General features: G+C 49.2%; 1 protein-coding gene across 7 annotated transcripts in view; it reads right to left on the reverse strand.

Moving 5' to 3' along the window:
- Nucleotides 1–23,725, reverse strand: part of Tex2 (testis expressed 2) — a 109,467-nt gene that overhangs the window by 60,863 nt on the left and 24,879 nt on the right. For 4 of the 7 annotated variants that reach the window (XM_021176086.2, XM_029483456.1, XM_021176084.2 and 1 more), the window contains exon 2: nt 258–1,920. In XM_021176086.2, the coding sequence (XP_021031745.1) occupies nt 258–1,895 (1,638 nt within the window). In that variant the 5' untranslated portion in view covers nt 1,896–1,920. Of the gene's footprint in view, nt 1–257; nt 1,921–11,154; nt 11,243–12,601; nt 12,623–23,725 lie in introns of those variants that run through there. The other 3 variants (XM_029483455.1, XM_021176085.1, XM_021176089.1) reach the window with 3 other exon arrangements.

Raw genomic sequence — 23,725 nt, forward strand, 5'->3', positions numbered from 1 at the left:
AAAAAAAAAAAAAAAAGAGCACTGACTGTTCTTCCAGAGGTCCTGAGTCCAATTCCCAGCAACCACATGATGGCTCACAACCATCTGTAATGGGAACCAATGCCCCCTTCTGGTGTGTCTGAAGACAGCTACAGTGTACTCATACATATTAAATAAATAAATAAATAAATCTTACACACACACACACACCCCCGATTCGAACACCTTCAGCCATCAGCTCACTCAGCCGTTAGCTGGAGGGAGGCTTCCGTCCGTACCTTTAGTATTTCGGGCTCCTTGATGTCCAGAGATCTCGTGTTCTGGTGCCGCAGAGCTTTGTGAGATTTGTGGTGTTTGTGAGCACTTGGTGGCGTAAAGAACCAAATCATGCAGACTGCAGTCATGAACCCGAGGCCGACGCCCAGGAAGAGCCCGCTCATGTAGTAGGGGAGGGGGAGGATGAGGTACGCGTAGACACACATTATAAAGAAGCCGAGCGTCTTCACAGGTAACTCCTGGTGCTCGGTAGCCGAGTCCTCTTCATCCTCGCTCTCCAGAGCCACACCATCGCTGGCAAGCACCTCTGGCTTGAGGGGGAGATCGAGGGTCTTATCAAGTCTCCCCTCGCCCTCAGTCTCCAGCTCAAAGTCCTCCGTGTACAGTTCACAGAACTCTTCGTCCTCCTTGCTCACTAGAGCAGACAGAGAACACTTCTCAAGAACCAGAGAACTAGTCTTCAGACCTAAGTCCTTCAGACTACTTGCCTGGGAACCCTTGGGCTCCACTTCCTTCGAGGCGTCCTCGGTGGGCTTCGGGTGGTCGCTCCTGGAGGTGTTGGAGTCGCTGCCGTAGCCGTCCCCCTCCGAGTCCCCCTCCTCCTCCTTGATGCTGTAGTTATTGCTTTCCAAGTGCCCGTTCAAGCCGGACAGGCTGGAGAGCTCTGAAGCACTTGCAGATAAGGCTTTGGGCCTGTGGCTGCCACTCTCCTCCCCCATGATCTTGCTGAGGAGCTGGAAGGGCTCATAGATGACTTCAGAAAGGCGTCGCTTAGTGTCTTCGATTTTTGCCTCCATTTCGGGCACTTTAAAAAAGGAACGAGTGTCAGAGGGCGAAGTCAGGGGGGAAGAAGGCGCAGTCTTGGAGTCTCCACCCGTGTTCCGTGGCTGTGTGAACTGTTTGAACAGGTGCAGGTTGAGTTTGGAGTCAGGGGGCTTGTAGGACACGGTGTCCGACTCCTGCCGGGAAGTGTCTGTGGACAGAGACTTGACCAGAGTCTTCATCAAGTGTCTGTGCCTCGGGGGGTGGGGGGATTCTTTTGGCTCCACCTCAGTTGACAGGGACTTCACCAGGCTCATGAAGGGCTTTGCGCTTGAGAGGGCTGAGGACGAGGCACTGGAGGACAGGACAGGGGACTTGGAAGGAGAAGACAGTGGAGACGAAGAACTGGTTTTCTGCTCAGAAAGGGACGACACACTGGGAGAACTAGCTAAGGGTCCAGATGAAGATGATCCTGGAGACAGAGCCAATGGCACTGGACTTAATACCTGCAGTGCTGGAGCAGGGGACTCCAGCAGCTTTACAGTGTTCTCAGAGACAGGCAAAATGGCAGGGGTCTCAGACACAGACAGCCCATCTGCAGGGGCCGTCGAGACAGGGCCTGCAGGGTCATGGCCACCCTGGGGTTCAAGATACAGGTCCTCCTTGGCTTCAAGCCCCGTTACAATGCTTTGGTCATCTAGCCCCTCCCCCAGGGAGCCCCTGAGCTCCTCCTCCTCTTCCTCCTCCTCCTCCCCGGATGCCGAGAAATGAATGGCGATGGTGTCTCGGGACACAGACCTTTGCACGTGCACTTTGGGGGCTGATGGTTTTGGCATGTCAATGGTTTTCTCAGCATGGCGACCATTCAGACTTGTCATTGCCGGCTTCGCAAGGGCTCAGGCTCTGAAAAAAACAGCAAGAAGAGAACAAGTCAGAGTGGCTTCTCCACAGGTGACTGGGCCACATGTAGCTCCGAGCCCAGACTTGGATGGTGATTATGCTTTTCCATGGCAGATGGCCATAGCGTCACACTTTGGAAGGTTTAGTGGTTTAATTCCCACCAGATAAATCCCAGCTAGGCATTCTCTCTTAGGAGCAAACCACACACCAGCGTTCTAAATGTCAACAATCTGTCTCCTTGCAACTGCTAAATAACCACTCCTTCCCTTTAACCGGCGCATGTCTACCAGCAACTCTCTCTACTACAAAGCAAAAATGAAGCACCTGGCTGAGCTTAAGGCTCTTGAGACAGAAATTTCACCACTAGTGTTCTGGCTGTGTAAAGTTAACTCAAGACGATTCCTGCTTCCGCTGCAGGGTCACAGCCGCCCTAACAATGTGCCTCAAGTCTCCCACAGTGGCCACCCTGTTCTGCTACCTTGTAATAAGTGGCTAAACAGCCACATCGGGAAACCTAGAAACTAATTGTCATGACCTGTTGTTGTTCTTCCATGCCAAGTGCCATCCAGCGAGGGCACTGAGGCCTCACATAAAACAAGCATTGGCTCAAAACTGAATCCATTACTCACATGGAAGAAAGCCGACAGTCAGTGTGGACGCCTACCAGCAAGCATGAGTGCCACTGAGTACTGCGGGAGGGAGGACTAACAAAGCCTAACAGCCAGGTGGAAGGAAGGCAGGCATCCGCAAAGCTGCCAGCCAAACAGATAATGCCAAGTGCACCTGTGACATGCAGGTCATGACATCTTACATCACTGTGCACCTGACTATGTGGCTCAAGCTAGCCTCAAGTGCATGATCCTCCTGCCTCAGCCTCATAACTCTTACATGCTAGAGACACCTGGCTAATTACAGTCAACTTGCAGGGCACAGGGCATCATGCCAGGCCTCTACAGGTGGACAATGATGCCACTGGAAGAGCCAGGATGTGGGGCAGACAGCAGGAGTTCTGAGGCCATAAGGCCAGGCAGGGTGAGACACTAGACACCTTCTCTGTTCGCTGAACTGGTGGGTAGTAGAGGCAGGATGGGCACAGGCAGAAGATTAAGACAGGGGCATGAAGCCCAATCTGTGCATGCTGTGGCTGGCTCCCTAGATCTGGTCTCTGCTACAGGACACACAGGGCCATAGAGGGAGGTGACCTTAGGTCTAGAGAGGCATCATGAGTTGAGTGGAAGGGTGGCTGCCTTGGGCAGGGCAACAGAGCTTCTCAGACTACTCCTTTTCTAGCTAACTCTGTGGAGTTCAAATAGGTTACAACTCAAACAAGCTACAACCCCAACCTCTCAGTCTCAGTATTATCTGCAAAACGGGTCGAGGGCATTTCCCAAATGTTAAATTCTACTTGTTTTCACTCACGGGTCACTACATACAACACAGCCCCCCAACACACGTAAGCAGCCTACCAGAGACCATCAATACCGCACTGCTCACGTATTCCAACACTTAGGTCCTCGGCCAAACACTCCTGTTCAACATGCCGGCAACTGACGCTACCAACAAGAGCACAGAGAGAACCCGGGGTGGCAGGCGTGGGGACACCATACTCCTAGATCACCAGAGTGGGAATTTGCCAACGACGGAAAGAGCACCAGAGTCGGGGCCCAGACACCTCATGAACACATTTTCACCATCAAATCTCAGAGAAATGACTTCCATAAATCTCAGAGAAATGACTTCCATAAAGACTTTGCAGCAGAATTTTGCCCATGTGACCTATGACCTGCAGGGTCTCTGACTGGGACGGAACACAGGAAGAGAGAACGCACTCCATTAGACACAGCAACCTACTGCATCCAGCAAAGGGCACCAGTTGGGAAGTTTCACTGCAGATCAGGACAGTTCTTCCCTGGCTTGTTTTGTTTATAGACAGGGTCTCACTACTGTAGCCCTGGCTAGCCTGGAACTCATAATGTAGACACCCTGAACTTGAATCTATAGAGATACAGCTCTCTCTGCCTCCTGAGCGCAGGCCCAGTGCTTCCCTGTTATCTTTACGTCAACGTGTCTGCAGGTTAAAAAGAAAACAAGACAAAGCAGCCACAGAAACAATGAGAAACAGCTCAGTCCATTCAGTGGCCACCCAGTCTTACATGTTCTTACCAAGTTCATATTAATCTAGTAATTCTTCCTAGATTTCAATTATATGTATGTGTCTGGCTGTGTGCACACATGGTATGTGTATATCCATTCATGTGAGTGGCCAAGAAGGCCAGAAGCATCAGGTCCCCCGTGGCTGGAAATACAGACATTTGTATGCCACCTCACAAGGTGGATGCTGAGAACTGAACCCAGACTCTGTAAGAGCCCTTAACTGCTGAGCGTCTCTCCTGCCCCTCCCTCACAGGGTAATTTTAAAGGAAAATTGTAGGAGTGGTTTTTAAAAAGTTTGGTGCTGGCTAATTCTCAGTCAGCTGCTGTAGCAACACCAAGGGTAAAGCATGGCTGTCACTGTGGCCAAGGGAAGGAGACTCTGGGCACACGTTGGGGACAAAGCACACAGTTTTGAGGCTGAATAGTTAAGCTGGTCTCCTAGAACACAGGGCAGAAGTAAAGAGGCCTAGCTGAGGCGAAGCCCAAGGCCATGGATGAGACATCACTGGAGCCTCTGCTCACATCATCCAGGTCAGACCTTAGGGACAAAGAGGCACCTGCTGAGAAAACGGCCGTGTTTTGTACAGAGGCCACCAGGGGCCAACTTCCAGAGAGTCAGGGGCCCACCATGATCTGCCAACTGAAAGGGACTTCTGATGATTTCTGATCAACCTGTCCTTAAGTCAAGAAGGCCCGAGACAGGACCCACAGAGAAGCAGATACCAGGCCACCAGATGGGGCAGGCAGTCTAGCCAAACCTTGGAGCTTCAGAGGCTCACTGCAAACACCACTGCAAACACCACTGCAAACACTGGCCACGCCTGGCTCCACTTCTTTATCTCACAAAGCAAGTTAGTAGAGGCTGGGGCACCACAGCCCTTCTTTAAACACAAGGATGCCTGTGGGCCTCTTCGCTCTGACAGGATGGACCTGGACTTCCGCTCACGGCTTAGAAGGATCAAAGTGCCAGTCGGCCAGGGCAGCCTATGCTCCCTGGAGCTCATGCCCAGGGGTTTCACTTCCTCTCACTGTGGGACCAGGCAAGCAACGGCTGCTTCCAGGAGCCCCAAATTATGTGTAAATTGAGTATGCCAGAACCAACCCAGGGTTTGGGTTCCCGGCATCACTCGGGTCTCTGCTAAGCCACTTCTTGTACTCTTAGGAGTAGCTCCAGGGCCAACAGGGCTGACTTTCCACAGGCCAGCAGGAAAGTGCAATCAACTGAACACAGTGCAGTCTACCCCAGCACAACCGACCGTGAGAGGACTGGTCAGGGGTGGCCTTCCTGACGACATCCTGAACTGCACACCCTTCCCTCAGCAGCGAACAGCTCTCTGTCTGTCTGTGTTCTGGCCGCAGCAGCTCTCCCCTGGGCTCATCACAATGTTTCCTTGGGAGCCAAGAGCTCCGTTCTGACCCAGCAGCATGTGACCGGCCACACGCACTGAGAGATGAAAGGCCTCCTTATCCAGCCCACAATCTAGCACTATAAAAAATGCCAAGCCTCGTGCCCTCTGCTGCTGAAATTCAATTACACTCAGGCCCAAAACGCAGACAGCCTTCAGCCTCGGGAGCTGAAATGCCAGCGCAGATTGCTGTCCCCACTCATTTCTGCCCAAGCCACCAGCAGGCCTCGGGGCTGGAGTCTCTCACTGACCTCTCCATCAAGTGTGACATGCGTCTTTAGATTTGAAAACTAACCTTGTCACCAGGGTCCCTTGGGGACAATATCCTGCCAGTGATATGTTTAAGCAACTCTGATGCGATCACAGTGTGCTGCAGACAGTGTGCAGCCTTGGAGGGGCTCAGAGGCAAGGTGGAGGGGAGGTGTCTGACGTGAAGGCTGCTCCATTCTCAAGCCCACTATCCCGTTGGCAATGAACACAATATACACAGACATTTAAGTCCTCTAAGAAGCTGACACTTCTACAACTGACCAAGGAACAAATGGGAAAAGACTAAGGAAGCGGAAACCCTAAAAACGGAGCCTAGAGAAAACATGGGTTGATCCCAGGAAACTAGCAATCTCTTTTCTTTACATTTTGTGTGTGTGTGTGTGTGTGTGTGTGTGTGTGTGTGTGTACGCACATGCACAAGTGCATATAAAGGGTCAGGGGGAGCCTGTCATAAATTCCAGTCACCTCTCAGGCTCAGCAGCTGTAAAATAAGATTGTGCCATGTGACACCTTTGAGCTTCTTGCAGGGAGGGATGCAAGGTTGCCACCATTACCTGTTCGTCCTCCCTCCTCATGAAATGAAAATGCATTATTAAAGAGGGAACTCAGTGCTGGGGCCGACTCTAAACACTACTGTCCTGAGTAGCTGAAATGTGTCAGCCTTCTCCATTACTCAGGCACTCTAGCACGCCCTTTGGCTCTGTGACAAGATCTACTCAAGAAGAAAAAGAGAGAAGGCACAGTTTAAGAGGAAAAGTCCAGGGCAAATAGAGAAATGAGCAGAGAAAACATCCCGGACACTGTTCAGGATCAGGGTTTTCCTCTCAAGGGCAAGCAGGGCCTTGGGGAGCAAGGGCGCCCGCCCACAGGGTGGAAAGAAAGGGAGAACCAATCTCCAGAAGCTGTCCTCTGGTCTCCACATGTGCATCGCTGCACACGGGCTGGGAAACCTCACAAAGCCAGGTGAGGTGGCTGTGTGTGACCCCAGCACTGTGGAGGCTGAGGCAGGTCAGCCACAGAAGCCTAAGGAGACGAGACTCGGCAAGCAAGCAAGCCAACGCACAAAACTTCACTTGTTCTTTAGCTAAGAACTGAGGCTGCTGCTAAGGTAAGGGGTGCAGGCATTCATGCTCCCAAACATCTGTGGGAAAACAAAAGCCTGTGGAAGCCAAAAGCTCTGTGAGCCTGGGCGTGGCAGCCACATTCCTGGAAAGCAGATGCTGCCTGCTCCACTGGTGGCCTTTCCCCAGGTCCTGGCTGTGCTCTCCATTAGAGCCACTGTCCCTGGAAAGACATTCATCCCTCAGTAAGAGAGAAAGCTGAGCTGGGTGTGGTACTGCATGCTTTTAACTCCAGAACTCAGGAGGCAGAGGCAGCCAGATCTTTGTGAGTTTGATGCCAGTCTGGTCCACAGAGCAAGTTCCAGGACAGCCATAGGTACATAGAGACCTTGTCTCCACAAAATAAAAATGAAAAATAAGGTAGATTTTAAAATGGGAGAAGCTTCTCAGACGGGCTTGTGCTCCAGGATGGGTGTGGCATTCTTTACTCTATGCTACCTACAGAAAACAGGTCAATGGCGTCCTTCGACCTTGAACAACAAATCACCGAAGACTCCTGACAGGAGCCAGCCACTCCCCTCTCACAAGCTCCACAGCCGTCCAGGGGCTGAGAGTGGAACACCAAACGTCAATGAAACTTATCTCCTTTTTTAGACTCCCCAAAAGGGCTAGCCTCATTAATCAAGCCATGAAAACCCAGTTGACAGTAAGTCAGACTGGACAATGAAAAAGAAAGAATTATTTCAAGACAGTGTGACATGTATTGACAGTTAATAACTGCTCTGAAATTAGCTTTTTGTTTTTGCAATTTTCTAATCTGATAATAACTTCCCTTCCTACCTCCAGCTGTATTTTTATCAACCCTGGCTTCCAATAACCAAAGCCATACAAACGTTCTGGGTACTATGTTACCAGTAACAGCTGCCTGGTCCTCTCTTACTAGGACAGACAGACAGATGGTAGTGGCTGTTCTTTCTTCCTTTTTTCCTTCCTTTCTTCCGTCTGTCCTTCCTTCCTTCAATGCTCGGTTACCGCAGGAGGGATGCCTGCACGGGAGTGAATCAGCCTCTGGACCCGGCACAGTCAAGGTTTGGAAGTTCTCTTTCTCAAGGGCAATCCTAATTTGTCAAGGTCACTGTTAACTTAGCCACACCCTGCCTGGTAGCTTAGCTCTGTGAGTTAATAGTTTTAATTCAAAGGCTTTTGGAAGAGGGAAAAAGCAAGCTGCATCCTATTCCTTCCTTTGTTTAAGGGAGCATCTCACTACGTAGCCTCAACTGGCCTCCCCTTGGCCTCAAAAGCTGGGATAAAGGCGTGCACCGCCACGCCTACCTTGCAGAGGACTTCTTACCTTTTACTGATGTTTCTTCAAATGTGAGCTGCTTTTCTAAGAAAGGGGCAAAGGAGGGTGAGACTGTTCAAATAGCGGATAAGGTCCATAACAACCATCTAGAAAGACCTGATTTAGCCTCAAAATCTCAAGTTCATCCCTTAAAAATGTATACCAGCGAAGCAGCTGATAAGTGGCAGCAGCCCTCCTAACTTGGTAATACTCTTCCTTGCCAACAAGAATCAAAACTGACACGGTGGGTAAAAATTAGCCAGTCTATGTTCCACCTCAAGACAGGCCTGGCCCCTGCATTAGCTAGCCTTCTTCCAAGACCCTCAAACCCTGACTATTAGAAGCCAGGACTCTTTCCATGGCTTATCAGGTTCCTAGATTCACAGCTACCACCTCCTTATATCACACCTGCACTGCCACTGCCACGGCCACCACATCCCACCTAGAGAGCTTATACCACGAGTAAACCAGCGGGCCCACGCCTCCCACCACTGCTGAGCTAAAGTGCCACAGCCCAGAGGAAGGGGTGTTCAAAGCAAGCATCAACGCCAGGCACCACCTCCAGCACTACCCACCACACAAGACCTGTAGAGCCTTATTTATAAAGACGTGCCGGGCCGGGTTGGGGGATGGCTCCGCCTACAGCAAAGGGCCACACAAATGTGAGAGCCTAGCCGTATCCCATTGTCCCTCCTGGAAACAACGACCATCTTTCAGATTTTAAAGGTTTAAAAAAAAAGTCACTTCAAACTCCAAGTGGTGGGGCCTAGAGAGATGGCTCAGTGGTTAAGAGCACTGGATGCTCATGCAGAGAACCTGGATTCAGTTCCCAGCTCCCGTATTAGGTGACTCACAGCTGTGTATAATTCCAGCTCCAGGGGATCCAACACCCTTTTCTGAACTCTGGGGACAGTTTCACTGAAGTCCACAAACCCACATTACTCACACACACATTTAAAAATGAATCCTAAAAAAAAAAAATTCCAAGAAGTTAAAAGGAAATCCTATTTTAGACACAAACCGTTACTTCAGCTCTTAGGAAAATGCATGCTGACAAAGCAGTGTCTCTTTCTGAAGACCGTCTTAAGGTCGTTAGGGTCAGTGTTTCCCAGACCGTCAGCAGCCCATGGGACAGACCTTCCATCCTGAGGAAATGCTCACCAAGGAAGGTAGGCAGGTCAGTGGTGTGTGTGTGCGCATGCGTTCGTGCATGTCTGTGTGTGTGTGTTGTGGGGGAGGGAAGTGAGTGGGAGTGGGCAGGTAAGTGAGCTGTCACCTTTTACCTTGCCTGCTGTAAGACAGGGTCTCTCGCTGAAGGGGAAGTTCTCCCTTTTGGCCAGGTTGACTGGTCTCAGGATCCACCTGATGCCAGGGTTACAGGCATGCACTCATACTGGGCTGTCCTTTCATATGGGTGATGGGGACTTGAACTGAGGCCCTCATTCTTGCATCGAAAGTACTGGTACCCACTGAGCCACCTCCTTAGCCCAAGAACAGAAAATACCTAAGACCCTTGCTCTGGACCAGGCCCATGAAAATTCTTCCCTTGTTTTGCTCTTCTGTGTGATGCTAAGGATTGAACCCAGAGCCTTTAGGGCAGGCACACCACCAAAAGGTCTGCCTGGCCTTTAAACATCTACACAGGTCTGTGTATGAGAGCCAGTGTGGTGGAAATGTGCATCTGTAAGAGCAGAAATGGTGTCAAACGGACTCATAGTTAAATCTGCTGCTGCTGCTGCTGCTGGTTTTTGAGACAGGGTCTCATGCAGCCTGGACTGGCCTCAAACTTGCTGTATAGCAAGACTGGCCTTAAACTCCTAATCCTCTCAAGTCCACTCCACAAGCACTGACACCACAGGCAAGTGCCACCAGGAAGCACATTTGGAAATGTTGAAACTGTCTACTAATTATTTACCAATTTGTATCGCTGCTAACACTGTCGTTATATAGCACAGCCTCCCTGCACCCTTGTCAAGCACAAACATGCTCTTTTATTTTGTCCAGTCCAGTAGCTAGAGGAAGATCTCAATGCTTCTGTGGTCACGTTATACTTCAGCGGCCGTTATCCACCCCACCACCTAGTTATCCTCTTCTGTGAAACGGCCGTTCCGAGATTTCTATTTTAAGGTACCCAGGACGCTTCACCTCCGCTCTCCAGCTTCTGGGTTTTATGGCTTCCTGAGAAGCTTTCCTCCTTCACAAAGCATCAGTCTTAGAGCACAGAGAATGTTGACGGTGATATGCATTTGCTTTCAGATTTCTGTGCACTTGGGGACTGAGTGACAGCTCGGCGTTAGGAGCACTTGCTGAGGATCCCAGATTCCACTCCCAGGGCCCAGTTGAGAGCTCCCAACTTCCTATGCATCCAATTCCAGGGGATGGGACCCCCTCTTCTGGTCTTTCTCATGAGGCATAAACATGCAACAAACATTTTTCTTTGAATTAAAAGAAAAAGTTTAGCCAGGAGGTGGTGGCACACACCTTTAATCCCAGCACTTGGGAGGCAGAGGCAGGCAGATTTCTGAGTTCGAGGCCAGCCTGATCTACAAAGTGAGTTCCAGGACAACCAGGGTTACAAAGAGAAATCCTGTCTCAAAAAACAAAAAGGAGTCTCAGCCAAGCCAGGCAGTGGGACGCACGCCTTCAATCCCAGCACTTGGGAGGCAGAGGCAGGCAGATTTCTGAGTTCGAGGCCAGCCTGGTCTACAAAGTGAGTTCCAGGACAGCCAAGGCTACACAGAGAAACCCTGTCTCATGCTCAAGATCTGTAGAGTCAGAAGCTGCCATGCTTCTGACAGAGCCAACCCAGCCACATGGCCGCCCTGTGGTGTCCTCTGAGGATCACTTGCCTATAAGCTCTGAGGCAAGGCCCTCCTCCATTGTAGGTGTCCCAAGAAGGATTTAGGCCGAAGGCAGCCTAGCTATGAACTGATGGGGCCCAAGAGCGCCACAAGAGTAAGATCCCAACAACTGGTCAGCTAGAATCAGTCACTGAAAGACGTACCAAACGCAGCCATGAGGCAGGCGCTTCAAGGAGGGCTGAGACCCTGACTGGGCAGGTCCTGCACTCACTCCACCTTCCTGAGCTGTGAGATGAGGGGACTCTTGTCCATTGTCCTCAAGGAACTTTCCAGAAGGCTCTAAATTCTACCAGAACAGAACACACTTAGGAGTTCTACTTTTTCACTGTATACCAGAGACATTCTTGGCAAATATTCAGGAAACTGAAGTGCAGTTCAGATGACCAATGCTCTGAAGACAATCAAGTCAAAACCATTTCCAACTGTTCTAACAGTTCAAGGAGGCTCAGCTCACACCAGCAAATACTGGGAGGCCTTCCAGACTTGTCTTGCTTGGCCCAGCTGTAGAAACATCCCTTACATCCGCTCACGGGTGGGCAGAGAGCTGAAGTTGCTGGGCCTAACAGATAGTCAAAGGTCCAAGAGTAGAGGCGGTGGAGGGCAGGCATCAGGCCTCCCTGGCACCCTGTAGCTTTCCTCCTCTGATGCCCACCTGGACACAGATGGGCACCATAGCTGGCAGCTGTCTGCCTGTGAGAGAGGCAGAGTCCCACTGGGCTCTCTGCCTCACGCTTCAGTTATCAATTCTAGACAAACATCTCTCCAAGGACAACTCCAGCCTCATCTACCTGTGGATGGGAACTACCCTTCTCCATGGTCCCACATCCTTAGAGCTCTGCTGAGCCTTTCATGAGGCCCCCTGTCTTTCTAGAGACAAAAGTCAGTGAGAAATGAACCTTCTCCTTTCTCTGGCCCTTGGAGAAAACAGAAACAAAACAAAACAAAACAAACAAAGAAACGTGAAGGAAGGCCGGCAAGATATGTCTCATCAGGTTAAGATGCTCGCCACCAAGCCTGGCAATCTGAGTTCCATAAGCTGGACCAATCAATCTCTCTCTCTCTCTCTCTCTCTCTCTCTCTCTCTCTCTCTCTCTCTCTCTCTCTCTCTCTCTCTCTCTCTCTCTCTCTCTCCCTCCCTCCCTCCCTCTCCCCCTCCCCCTCCTCCTCTCCCTCTCCTTCTCCCTCCCTCCCTTGCAGAGCAGCCTCTGTCATGAACATCAGTCTCTACTCCTGCCCCAGGCCCTGCCAACCTGATCCAGGAAGTCAGCCCTGCCCTCTGCTGTTTTCAGGAATGTCCTGACTCCACTGACCTGATTCTTGACTGTGCCTCTCCCATCGAGGCCTCTCTCTCCTCATGGTCGCAAGCCCTGATCCTAACTGGCCAGGGAGGTGGTGCTACCTTGTCTCACACAGCCAACTCCACACATCGACCACTTCCCATGTCTCTACACAAAACTCTCCCATCCATCCCTCCTGCTCCTCCTCCACACCAGCCACACCCAGCTCCAGTAAGCCCTAACTCTAAACTCAACAACCCATCAATCCCCTGATTCTGACCACCCCTTCCCGCCCCACCCCAAACTTACTTACTCTTGTCCATCGTGGAATTTGCCAAATGGTTATCTGTAATGCTACCTTCCTTAGTTCTCCAAGCTACCCTAGTTCATATAATCCCAGAAAAAGAGAATTCTAGACAGGAAGCCAACGGCCTTGTTAAGCCCAGATATCTCTCCCTTTCCACCTGGTTAAACCTCCAGGGTCTGAACTCCATTTTTCATCCAGCCTGAGGACATGAGTCAGCTTTGACTCTTGTGCAACATGTTTTTCATTCAACAAAACCAAGACTTGGGAAAACTAGGGAAAAAGCAGCCCTACACAGGAGCCAATGCCAGGCAGCAGGACGGTTGAAAAACCTTGAGAACAAGAAGCACATCAGAAGAAGCTAAAGATCTAAAGTATACCATGAGCTCCAAGCACCCCTGTGGAAGACACCACGGCACACTTTAGGGCTCAACAGAATCTTAACATACAGATTGCTTCACGTTAGCAAGGACAGACAGCACTTGGCGGCTGCTCCTTAGTCGGGCTGGAAGGAAAAGTCCGGGGTTGGAGGAAGAGCAAGGAGAGCAAGCTACCTATAAACCAACATCGTCCCTGAGACTCTCTTGACCCTCTGAAGATCTGTGCAGGTGGGGTGATCCTGTTATTTGGCCCATTCAAGTTGGAGCTCCTTAGAGGCTATAGATAAAAGCAAAGGGAAGACTGGATACAGACTGGCTGCTTGCACCACTCTGCCCCTAGGAAAACCAACAAATCTCTCCTGTAGCCTGGGGCACCCACTGGGTCACTTGCTTGTCTACAGCACGTATCACACCTTGCTTGATGTATGTATGTATGTATGTATTTAATGTGCACTGGGAATTGAACCCAAGTCCTCTGGAAGAGCAGCCAGTCCTCTTAACTGCTGAACCGACTCTCCAGCCCCAAGCAGTAATTAAGCTTTTGTAACTTTAAGACAGGTGTGATTGTTGTGAGGTCTAAACAGATTTCTGAAATGAGATAAGAGTTGAATGGGCAAACCTACTATACAAAAATAACCGATTAAAGAGTCAAACTCTGGGGCTGGAAAGATAGCTAAAACGTTAAACACTTGCTGCTCTTCTAGAGGTCATGAGTTCTGTCTGTTCCCGGTATCCACATTGGGCAGCTCACAACCGCCTACACTGCAGCTCCAGGGGACTATGATGCCATCTTCCGGTCTCTGTGGGCACCTGCACTCACACACAATGCACATGTACACTGGAGAACTCGAGTAATAAATCTTAAACAGAGGCCAGGCATGGTGGCAAATGCCTTTACTCCCAGCACTTGGGAGGCAGAGGCAGGTGGATTTCTTTGAGTTCAAGGCCAGCCTGGCTTCTATTCTGAGTTTCCAGACAGCCAGGGCAACACAGTGAGATACTGTCTCAACAAAACAAAACAAATAAAAAAAAATAGCAGAAATCAAACAAGAAAACAGGCCCAGCTTCAGGTCCTACTGCTATCATTTGTTAGCATGTGACAAAGTTCCAGACTGAAGCATTTATGCTCCTATACAAAGCCAGGATCAAAGTGCCTACCTCCTAGGAGCTGCTCGGGGGATCAAGAAACACCCCTTAACTAAAGTGAGCTACTGTTGCTACTGGAATCAGCAGCAGGCCTGAGCACATCTTTCCTGTGCAGGATGGCTGGCACACAGACTCACTCAGGAGCACGCTGTCAAGTATCAGACACCTTTGTCTCCCGCCTTCCCTCTAACAAAACAGGGACAATGCAGAGACTCGGGAAGTCCCACAGATTAAAGCACACAATGAGAAAGCAGAATCTGGGAAGATGTTTCTACACTGAACACAGCTCACGCCTTTAATCCCAGCACTCTGGAGGCAGAGGCAGGTGGATCTCTGTGAGTTTAGGGGCCAGCCTGGTCTATATGAGTAAGTTCCAGGCCAGCAAGGGCTATTTAGTGATACCTTATCTTTAAAAAAATAAAAATAAGTCAACAGGCTCCCAGGAGGTTAAGAACTAACTCAAGCCATCAGGGTCTTACTTCGTCAAGTGACCTTTCTGTGCTCTTTAAAGGTGCAAGGCTGCTTACAGGGGTAATTTCTTTTTTAAATTGTTTAAGATTTATGCTTTATTATTTTAAAACTATGTGTATCTAGGTGGTGGGGTATGTGCATATGTGTGCAGTTGCCCTTGGCATGCAGAAGAGGTTGTCGGATTTCTCCAGAGCAGGAGTTACAGGCAGTTGTGAGCTGCCCGACTTGGGTGCTGGGAATGAAAACGCTGGTCCTCTGTGAGAGCAGTATATGGTCTTCCCTTCTGAGCCAGGTCTCCAGTCATTCCAACCTCTCTTTGCTATTGTTAGTGCTTTAAGATCTCACTCTGTAGCCTAGGCTAGCCTAGCACTCACCGTGGAACCCAAGCTGGTCTTCATCTTGAGGGAGGCCTCAGCTTCCCAAATGCTAGAGTGAACCTGCTCTGGCCCAGAACTCACTTATATAGACCTGGCTGGCCCCAAACTCATAAAGATCCATTTGCTCTATCTCAAGAGTATCAGAATTATTCACCAGCACACACAGCAATGGTTTGTTTTGTTTGCTTTTTTGTTTGCTTTGTTTTATTGTTGTTGTTGTTGTTTCCTCATGAGGGTAGGCTTTTTTGAGACAGTTTCTCTGTGTAGCCCTGGATGTCCTGGAACTCACTCTGTAGACCAGGCTGGCCTCAAACTCAAGAGATCCGCCTGCCACCACCACCCAGCAATTGCCTGGTTTTTTTACTGGTTGTGTTCAGCATATTCACATCTTCCCAAATTCTGGTCTCTCAATCCATGTTTCAACTCACAGGACCACTGTACCAGGCTGACCCAATCAACCTCCTTTCCTGTCCTCTCCCCCTGTTGACTGAAAATTTTGCAAGATTCTAACAGTGTTTGACAGTAATTAATTGATTAATTCATTATTACCATTTCAAGGCAGATCTGAATTTTAATCAACAATAGAATTTATAAAGAGTTCAGTGTTATAAAATCAAACCACTGTCACAACTGTGATGATTAAACACCGCTAAGTTAGAGAGAATCAGTCTATTGCTTGATTTTAAGTCAAGGAAATGAGCATTCGAGGGTAACCTCATTCTAAGGGAGTGTGACCTGTTGCCATTTCTGATAATTGAAGCAAGAGTTAGACTAAACCAAGCCTGCTGCAAAAGGTCCTACTATGTCACACATGGCTAATGAGAACTTGGAGCCAGAATGAAACCACACGCAGCTGCACTTCTACATAAAAGCAAGGAAGGCTGGGGATGTGGCTCACTTGATTGTCTAGCAAGCCCTGGCCTCAATCTCCGGCACTGCATAAACCAGGCATGGTGGCGCATGCCTGTTATTTGCTAGGATTCTTTGGAAGATAGAGGCAGAAGAATCAGAAACTCAAGGCCTGCCTAAGACTGTATCCAAAACAAAACAAAAACAAGAAGGAACACCAAGGGCAAGGATCTTGATGATTTGGGCAATTTTTGCGATTTTATTCTGAATGAATAGCTGTACAGTTTCTAGTAAACCCTTAATTTTTTTTAATTTATTTTATGTATATGGGTATTTTACCTACATGTATGTATATCCACTATGTATGTGCCTAATGCCCAAGGAGATCAAAAGAGGGCATCAGATCTCCTGGACCAGGAATTACAGACAGTCATAAGCCACCAAACACTGGTCCTCTGGAAGAGCAATGAGTGTCCTTAGCCATGGAGTGGCCGCTGCAGCCTCTCCAAGGCTGAAAATGACCCCCTGGCTCCCGGAGCCTCCTTTGCAGATATGCGGTGTCAGAGGCACGATCCCTGCCTTTTTTCCCCTATGATATTTATTTATGCAAAGTTGGGGAGGCACAACTGCCATGGCACATACACTATGTGACCTCAGAGGACAACCTGCAGGAGTCAGTTCTTCTTCTACCAAGTGGGTCCTGGGGAGCAAAGGCAGGCAGCAAGCACCTTAACCTGAGAAGCCATCTTGTCAACACTCGACCACTATATTTATTATTATGTTATATTTCATGTGTATGGTGGTGTTTTGCTGCATGTAAGTCTGTACGCGATGCATGGTGCCTATCGAGGCCATGAGAGAGCATCAGATCTCTTGGAACTGAAGTCACGTGGATGTGACCTCCACGTGGATGCTGGGACCTGGATCTCTGGAAAAGCAGCCAGGGCTCTTACCTCTGAGCCAGGTTTCCAGCCCCAACCATTGCATTATTAGTCATAGTCTTCAAAGGACAACTGGTCAAATGATTTACCAATAAATCCTAGGAAACATCTTTCACACATGGATGCCCCAGCCATTCTTTCTCATCTCAGGGCTCATTATGATTGATGAGTGGAGAGGAAAGACATCATGTGGAAACGCTCCCAGCAGTCACAAACCTATGTGTAGAAAAACACACACACACACACACACACACACACACACACATGCAAGCACATGCTCCACAATTCGCTACTTTGGGAACTGAGGCTCATTAGTCTAAAACAGTATGTAACATTAGGAAGACTTGATGGGGCAGGGAGGGGACAGAGACAGAGAGACAGAAGGAAACAGATGAAGCTGGACCAGAAACTCAGAGAAAGCTATACAGAACTCAAGCTGCTCGTGGGCGTCTTGTGGTAATCAACTGGTTAATCCAGTCTAAAGCTACTACTTCAAAAGCCATTACTCTATGGCAGGCCTGAAACTCACTTGAGCCCTACCTCCTTAAGTCCAGACAATCAACTCCTTCAGACACTTCAAATGAGGAGTCAGAAGTGGGCTGTTGCTGCCATGGCCACACGGCACAATGGGTCAGTGTCCTGCTCCTGGTCTTTGCTGCACTGGTCTTGTGCTGTCTGGCATTTAGGTGGTGGCCTAATCCAGGCCCACAAACTCTAGATGTAGAGTTGGCCCCAACATGGCTCCACCACGCCTGTCCCCGAAGGTCTGGCCCAGTGCTGTCTCAAAGGCCAGACACAAGCCAGGAATAAGAGACAGCGAAGAAAAGCAAGTGGACTGAAAAGAACCCCGGATGCACAAAGGCAGAAGAGAAAGTTGCTTCTTGGCAGAGCAGAGGAAATTAAGCACACGGAGCATTTCATAACCAGAAACATGAGCACACAGCACGGAACCAGACGGGCTGATCTAATTCTGGAGGTACTCTAAGCCTGATGGCTGCATGGGGCTCTGTCGATGCTCTGGGAAACTGTGCCCTTGGAGTCTTTCTGCTCACAGGTCCGTCCACAAACTCTAGTATCCTGCCTTCCCACATGACTGGTGCCGAGTACGTTGCTGGGTTATCCTCTGGCGTCTATGAGGCCTTGGAGAATAGTGTCTGCCCAAGCACAACCCTGGACAGACTCAGAGCTTCCTGCAAATCCACATGCAATGAGACACCACTCAGGTCACTCAACACCCCAAACTGCCCTCCACAGTACAGTCGAGAGCCAAGGCTAACCAGGAGAGCACGTGTTCAAGAGTAGCCTGGCTGGCCTCACACTCCTGGGGATCCACTGAGGATTCCAGTGGTAGAAGCATGGCCCCCCAAACCGTGGGAAGGAGACAGAGTCCATAAACTGTAAAGAGCAGGAGGGTCACAGTTAACTACACTGACATTTATTTATGTGCTTGCTTGCTTGCTATTTGAGACAGGATCTTACTGTATAGTCCCAGCTAACCTAGAACTCACTATGGAGACTAGATGGGCCTAAACCTACAGAAACCTCCACCTGTTTCTGCCTCCTGAGAGCTGGGATTTATAGGTCTACACAACACCACATCTAGATTTCCCTTGTATTTTAATGACAGAGACATCCAAAAGATAACAGCACTTGTCCTCAAAGACTACCTATCTCTTTGGCAATAGAAAATTTAGATTTGTTTTCCCTGAGAAAATATCCACTATACTGTTTTATTTTTCTCCAGAAATTTTGCAGGAGACCTAGGGAAATGGCTGAGCTATTAAAACCAACTGGTGCTCATACAGAGACCCAGAGTTCAGTTTCCATCGCTTACATCGGGCAGCTCACAACCTCCTGTAACTCCAGCTCCAGGGAGACCCAATGCCCTCTTCTGGCCTCTACACACACACACACGCACACGCACACACACACCATACACATACACACACCTATATGTACATATATCTACCCACATATCCATAAAGAACCTTTCTGTGGTAAACAGCAACCTGCCGAGGACATAGGCATGACATCATGCAGGTTTTCTTATCATTTAAGAAATCACAGATAATAGCAAAAAGACACTCATTCTCCCTCGACACCAGCCATCCGTCCTGCCCACTCTGCTCATCGATGTACCTATATGTAGAAGCAGACATTTGTGTGTATGTTTGCTTGAGACAGTCTTACCAGATAGCCTAAGCTGACCTCAAATGAAAATCCTCCTGCCTCAGCTTTTCTGTAAATAAGCATTCTGTTGCATGTACCAACCATGCAACGTCCACAATAGCACACCCTGTTCACAGATATTTCCGTCCTCAGGGAAGTGGGTGACAGTTCAGCCATGCCCTCTAATGAGCCTCCATGTTGCCTGGTGGCTTTGTTCATGACTCAGTCTTTCCTTTTACACCGTCCAAGGGAGTGTAAGATTTACCCCTATGCAAACAATCCCATGGATTGGCTGAGGCACTACCAAACAGGAATTGATTTCAAAAGTAACACCAAGCTAAAACCAAATACTTCTTTCTCCCGAATCATTCTATAAAACAAGTATTTGAAATTAACTGAGAATGTTTCTCTTTCTTCATTTCACAAGTTACTCACTGCTACAAGTCTGTTTGGGGGAACACTCTAATGGCAATCACATCTTTCCAGCCCCGAGAGCAGAGGCAAGACAGTAAACACCCATCTGTACACCTCCTCAGAGTTCACAAAGCACCCAGCCTGGCCTCAGGGGGGCTAGGAGGAGGCAAGGATCCGATAATCAGCATAGAAGCCAGCGGGGAACACAGCCAGCAGGGAGTCAAATCGGTTTGCAGATTAATCACAGAAGGATTTCCTAAGCAACGGGGTATTGGGCTGACACCCTAGATGAGAGGAAAGACTCACCGATCGTGGTGGCACGGGAAAAAGGAAATGACCAAGGACCCGAGACTGGACCACAGCCATGGGGAATCCGAAGACATCCCTGGGGCCAAGTGCTATGACACAGCACACTGAGGACCTGGTCACTGGAAGGGAATGAGGGACGCCTGAGACTGCACACAATGTGCATGCACAAGTGGAACTGAGAGGCTCAGGAGCTCAGTCAGCCCTCACAAACTTCAGTGAGAAGTGCTGACAGCCGGGCAAAACAGATCTGAGTCAGGAGACACGGGTTGCCACTCTGGGGGGCTGTATGTGAAAGAAGCTATTCTTACGGATGGAGCCTGGGTCCTGGGATCAAAAGCTGGAAGGATGGGGCCATAGTAAGAGGGAACCCACTGAGGTTTAAGAAGAATGCAGCAGGGTCAGTTTGAGACATCCTAGAGGCTGAGACCTTTGGTGACCTAGCCTTGTGGCTATCAGAAGATGCCCAAGGTTCTAGAACTAATAATTGCCAGAAAAATGGTGCCTGGAGCCCAAAACTGACAGAGGAGCCCAGACCTCATGCTGAACTATGCTGTGTTTCTCACAAGTCCCAATGACAATGTGCAAGCAGCATGTGTCTGTGTTTCAGAGTGAATGGGAGTGGGGAGGGGGGGGAGCAGGAAGGGAGGTGGAGGGGAGGGAAAGAGGGGGGCATTCTGAAGATGTCTGCTAGAGTCTGACTTCACAAAATATCTCTCCAGAGAAAGTTAATTCTGTCTGCTATTGATAATAAAATTCTTTAAATTCTGGCACCCTAATTGAATCTCACCAGCAAACATGAAACTTAGGAATGGAGGAAGAAAAATAATTGTTCTCTGAAATGAGCAGCATGAGGGAACTTTCACTGAAGATTTATGTCCCCAACACTCTGGGACACACATTCCTCTTCAGGGCTCAAAAAGACAGAAATTCTAAGCCTCCTGTCTCCTAAGTAAGGAAACCAAGGCAGACAGAGACATGGCATGTCTTGCCTAAGGCTTCACAGCCAGTACAAGTGGACACAGAAACCAAACAGGTCTGGACACCCCTCCCTCTCTGCGGCGCGGCGCTAAAGACCAGGTGTACACCCGGGCCCTGCCGGGGCATCGCCTGCTGGCCAGCTTACTAGGAACAGTCTTTCTTATTTGCTTGCACTGACTAGTTAGTGTCTTAGCCTCAGGATAACTTTGGCGGGTTTTTGCGGCATCCTCCTCCCTTGGAGATAGGGTCTCAACTCCTATAGCCCAGGCTGGCCGCAAACTCAAGGCAATGCTCTTGCTCCAGCTTTCCCAAGGTCTAAGATTGATTATAGATGTGAACCACTCCACACAGATAACCATAAAGTTTAAAGAACATTTTTTTATTAATTCAATCCTTTCTGCTATAGTTTCTTTAAAGATTTTTGTTTTATTTTAAATTATGCATGTATGAGTGAGTGCAGTACCCCGAGGCCAGGAGGTATCAGGTTCCCTGCAGTGGGAGTTACAGACCAGTGTGTGCCACCCAGCTTGGGTGCTGGGAACTGAATTCGGGCACTTTTTAAGAGCAGCTTCTGCTCTTTTTTTTTTTTTTTTTTTTTTAAAGATTTATTTATTTATTACATGTAAGTACACTGTAGCTGTCTTCAGACACTCCAGAAGAGGGTGCTAGATCTCGTTACGGATGGTTGTGAGCCACCATGTGGTTGCTGGGATTTGAACTCTGGACCTTCGGAAGAGCAGTCGGGTGCTCTTACCCACTGAGCCATCTCACCAGCCCGCAGCTTCTGCTCTTAACTTCTAAGCCATCTCCAGCCTCTGAAGAGATTGTTCAACATCTGATCATTACCCCAAAGCTTTAAGTTTTACTTATAATTACTAGGAGAATTTAGATCAAAATGTAAACTCAAGTTGGAAAAGGAAATCAAGTGTTTGTTTTCTATCAAACGCCTACGGCATGTTTCCAACTCAAACCGATGAAACAGGCGTAAACTGGCTCCCTTAAGTTACAAAGCAATTTTCCAAGCTGAGTTTATCTTTAAGCCAGACTCACAAAGTCTCTCATCAAGAGATAGTACTGCAAGGTGAAGTCCTTACCAGGCCAGAGAAGGCTGACAGCTCAAACTGTCTGCTAAGGATTCTCTGTGTGCTCACAGGAGACCCTGTGCAGTCCTTACACACAGCACACTTCTGAGCTGCCCAGAAACAGAGTGCGGGTGCGAGGGCAGTGAGAGGGCAGGGGTGGGAGCGATGGGAGAGGGGGAGGGGGAGGGGGGATGGTGGGATGGGATGAGATCATGACAATGAAGGACAAACAGTAACTCGTTGGCACATGGAAGACAGTGTTTAAACCCAATCGCCACAGCAATACAGGTCCTCCCTCCATACTTGTGCTGTAGTGTTCTTTTGTTTGAGACAATCCTGGTAAACCTCATACTCACTATTAGACTAGGCAGGCTTTAAAATGGTGGCAATCCTCCTGCCCTCCTCTTGAGTGGCGTCATACTCAGCTAGTCCATCCGTCATCTTTGATATGGATGGACGGACGGATGGACAGACGTACATGTGTACGTGTGTACATGCACACACGTTTCCAAGCCCACCATTAATTTTCTAGGTGCCTGAGAGAACTAATGGCACTTGCCCACCCTTTCCTAGCTCAGACTTGGCAAGAGTGAAAAAAGTGATGCTGGAGTACAAGAGGGTAGACTAGGGCCACATGGCTTCAGGCTGCTCAGAGGAGTGCTGGACGGTGGAGAGTGCGCTCCACCTGCAACCACACATCAACCCTCCATCTGCCCTCACCAGCCTACATATGCAATGCCGGCCAGACACCTGAGGGCATGGGAGGGATCTATGGAAGCCCCTAGTGTGGGCTTCTCCTGGCCTGGCTAGTCCCTGTCTTGGCCTGGTCTCAGTATCCTGGTCTGTGAAGGAGAGCTGGTGTGGGGCAGAGAGCAAACAGGGACAGTAAAGTCAGGGTGCTGTGGGGATCACAGGAAAACTGACGCCCACCAACCAGCCGATTCCAGCTCTAAACAAATCTGTCTATTAGTGTGCCCGAGACCTGTGGTTGTGACCAAAAGGTCATATACATGGGAAAATGCTTCAGTCAGTCAGTCAGTCAGTCAGTCAGTCAGTCAGTAGTACTATTGGCAGAATGAAACTGCTCCATACAAAGCAGGTTGTCTTTTTTGTGATTCAATGCTTTAAAATGAAATACAGAAGAAGAGAGTCAGACCAATGACCACATCCCACATCCTGTGCCCTATCCCTGGGCTCAGGTCACCTGGCCTCTGGATGCTGTGCTACTTCTGGGAACACATTCAGGGGATCAGACTTTGTGGGGGTGAATACTGAGGGGCTAGTGTGCTAATGTCAACTGGGCTCATAGACTATCAGACAGTGAGGCTTAGTAGCCTACCTCAACCAAAAGACAAGAGGCTGCTCACTTCTGCCTTGAACCACAGCCTGGCAGCCAGCAAGGTAGCCAGCAACTTCACCTCTCTCCGCTCTCGCCACAGGAAACTGACAATAAATAAGAAAATAAAGGATGTGAATGGATCACCCCCTCAAAAGGAAAAAAGGTCTTCCAAACAAACCTGTCACAAGCTCCAAAGGAGCCCCGAGAAGTCTAAAATCCCAGAGAAAAAGGGTTAGCCCAAGTTGGTTGCAGTGAACAGCTGTCGCTGCTGAGGTATCTCCTCTTTGCCTTCCAGACCACAAGCCCCAAAAGAGCGGCCTCCCCACCCCCTACTCTAGTTTCTGAGAAAGCTGCACTGACTGACATCATGTCATGTGCCCATCACCTGCGGCCCTACAAGAATATATCCCTAAGAAACAGGGTGGGGGTTCAGCAAGCCAGGTGCTCACTGACAACCACGGCACCCAGAGTTCAATCCCTGGAAACCTATGTGGTGGTAGTATTGAAAACCAACTCTGGGGCTGGTGAGATGGCTCAGCAGGTAAGAGCACTGACGGCTCTTCCAAAGGTCACGAGTTCAAATCCCAGCAACCATATGGTGGCTCACAACCATCCATAACGAGATCTGACGCCCTTTTCTGGAATGTCTGAAGTCAGCTACAGTGTACTTACATATTA

Source organism: Mus caroli, chromosome 11 (genome assembly GCF_900094665.2).
Source record: "Mus caroli chromosome 11, CAROLI_EIJ_v1.1, whole genome shotgun sequence".
Classification (NCBI taxonomy): domain Eukaryota; kingdom Metazoa; phylum Chordata; class Mammalia; order Rodentia; family Muridae; genus Mus; species Mus caroli.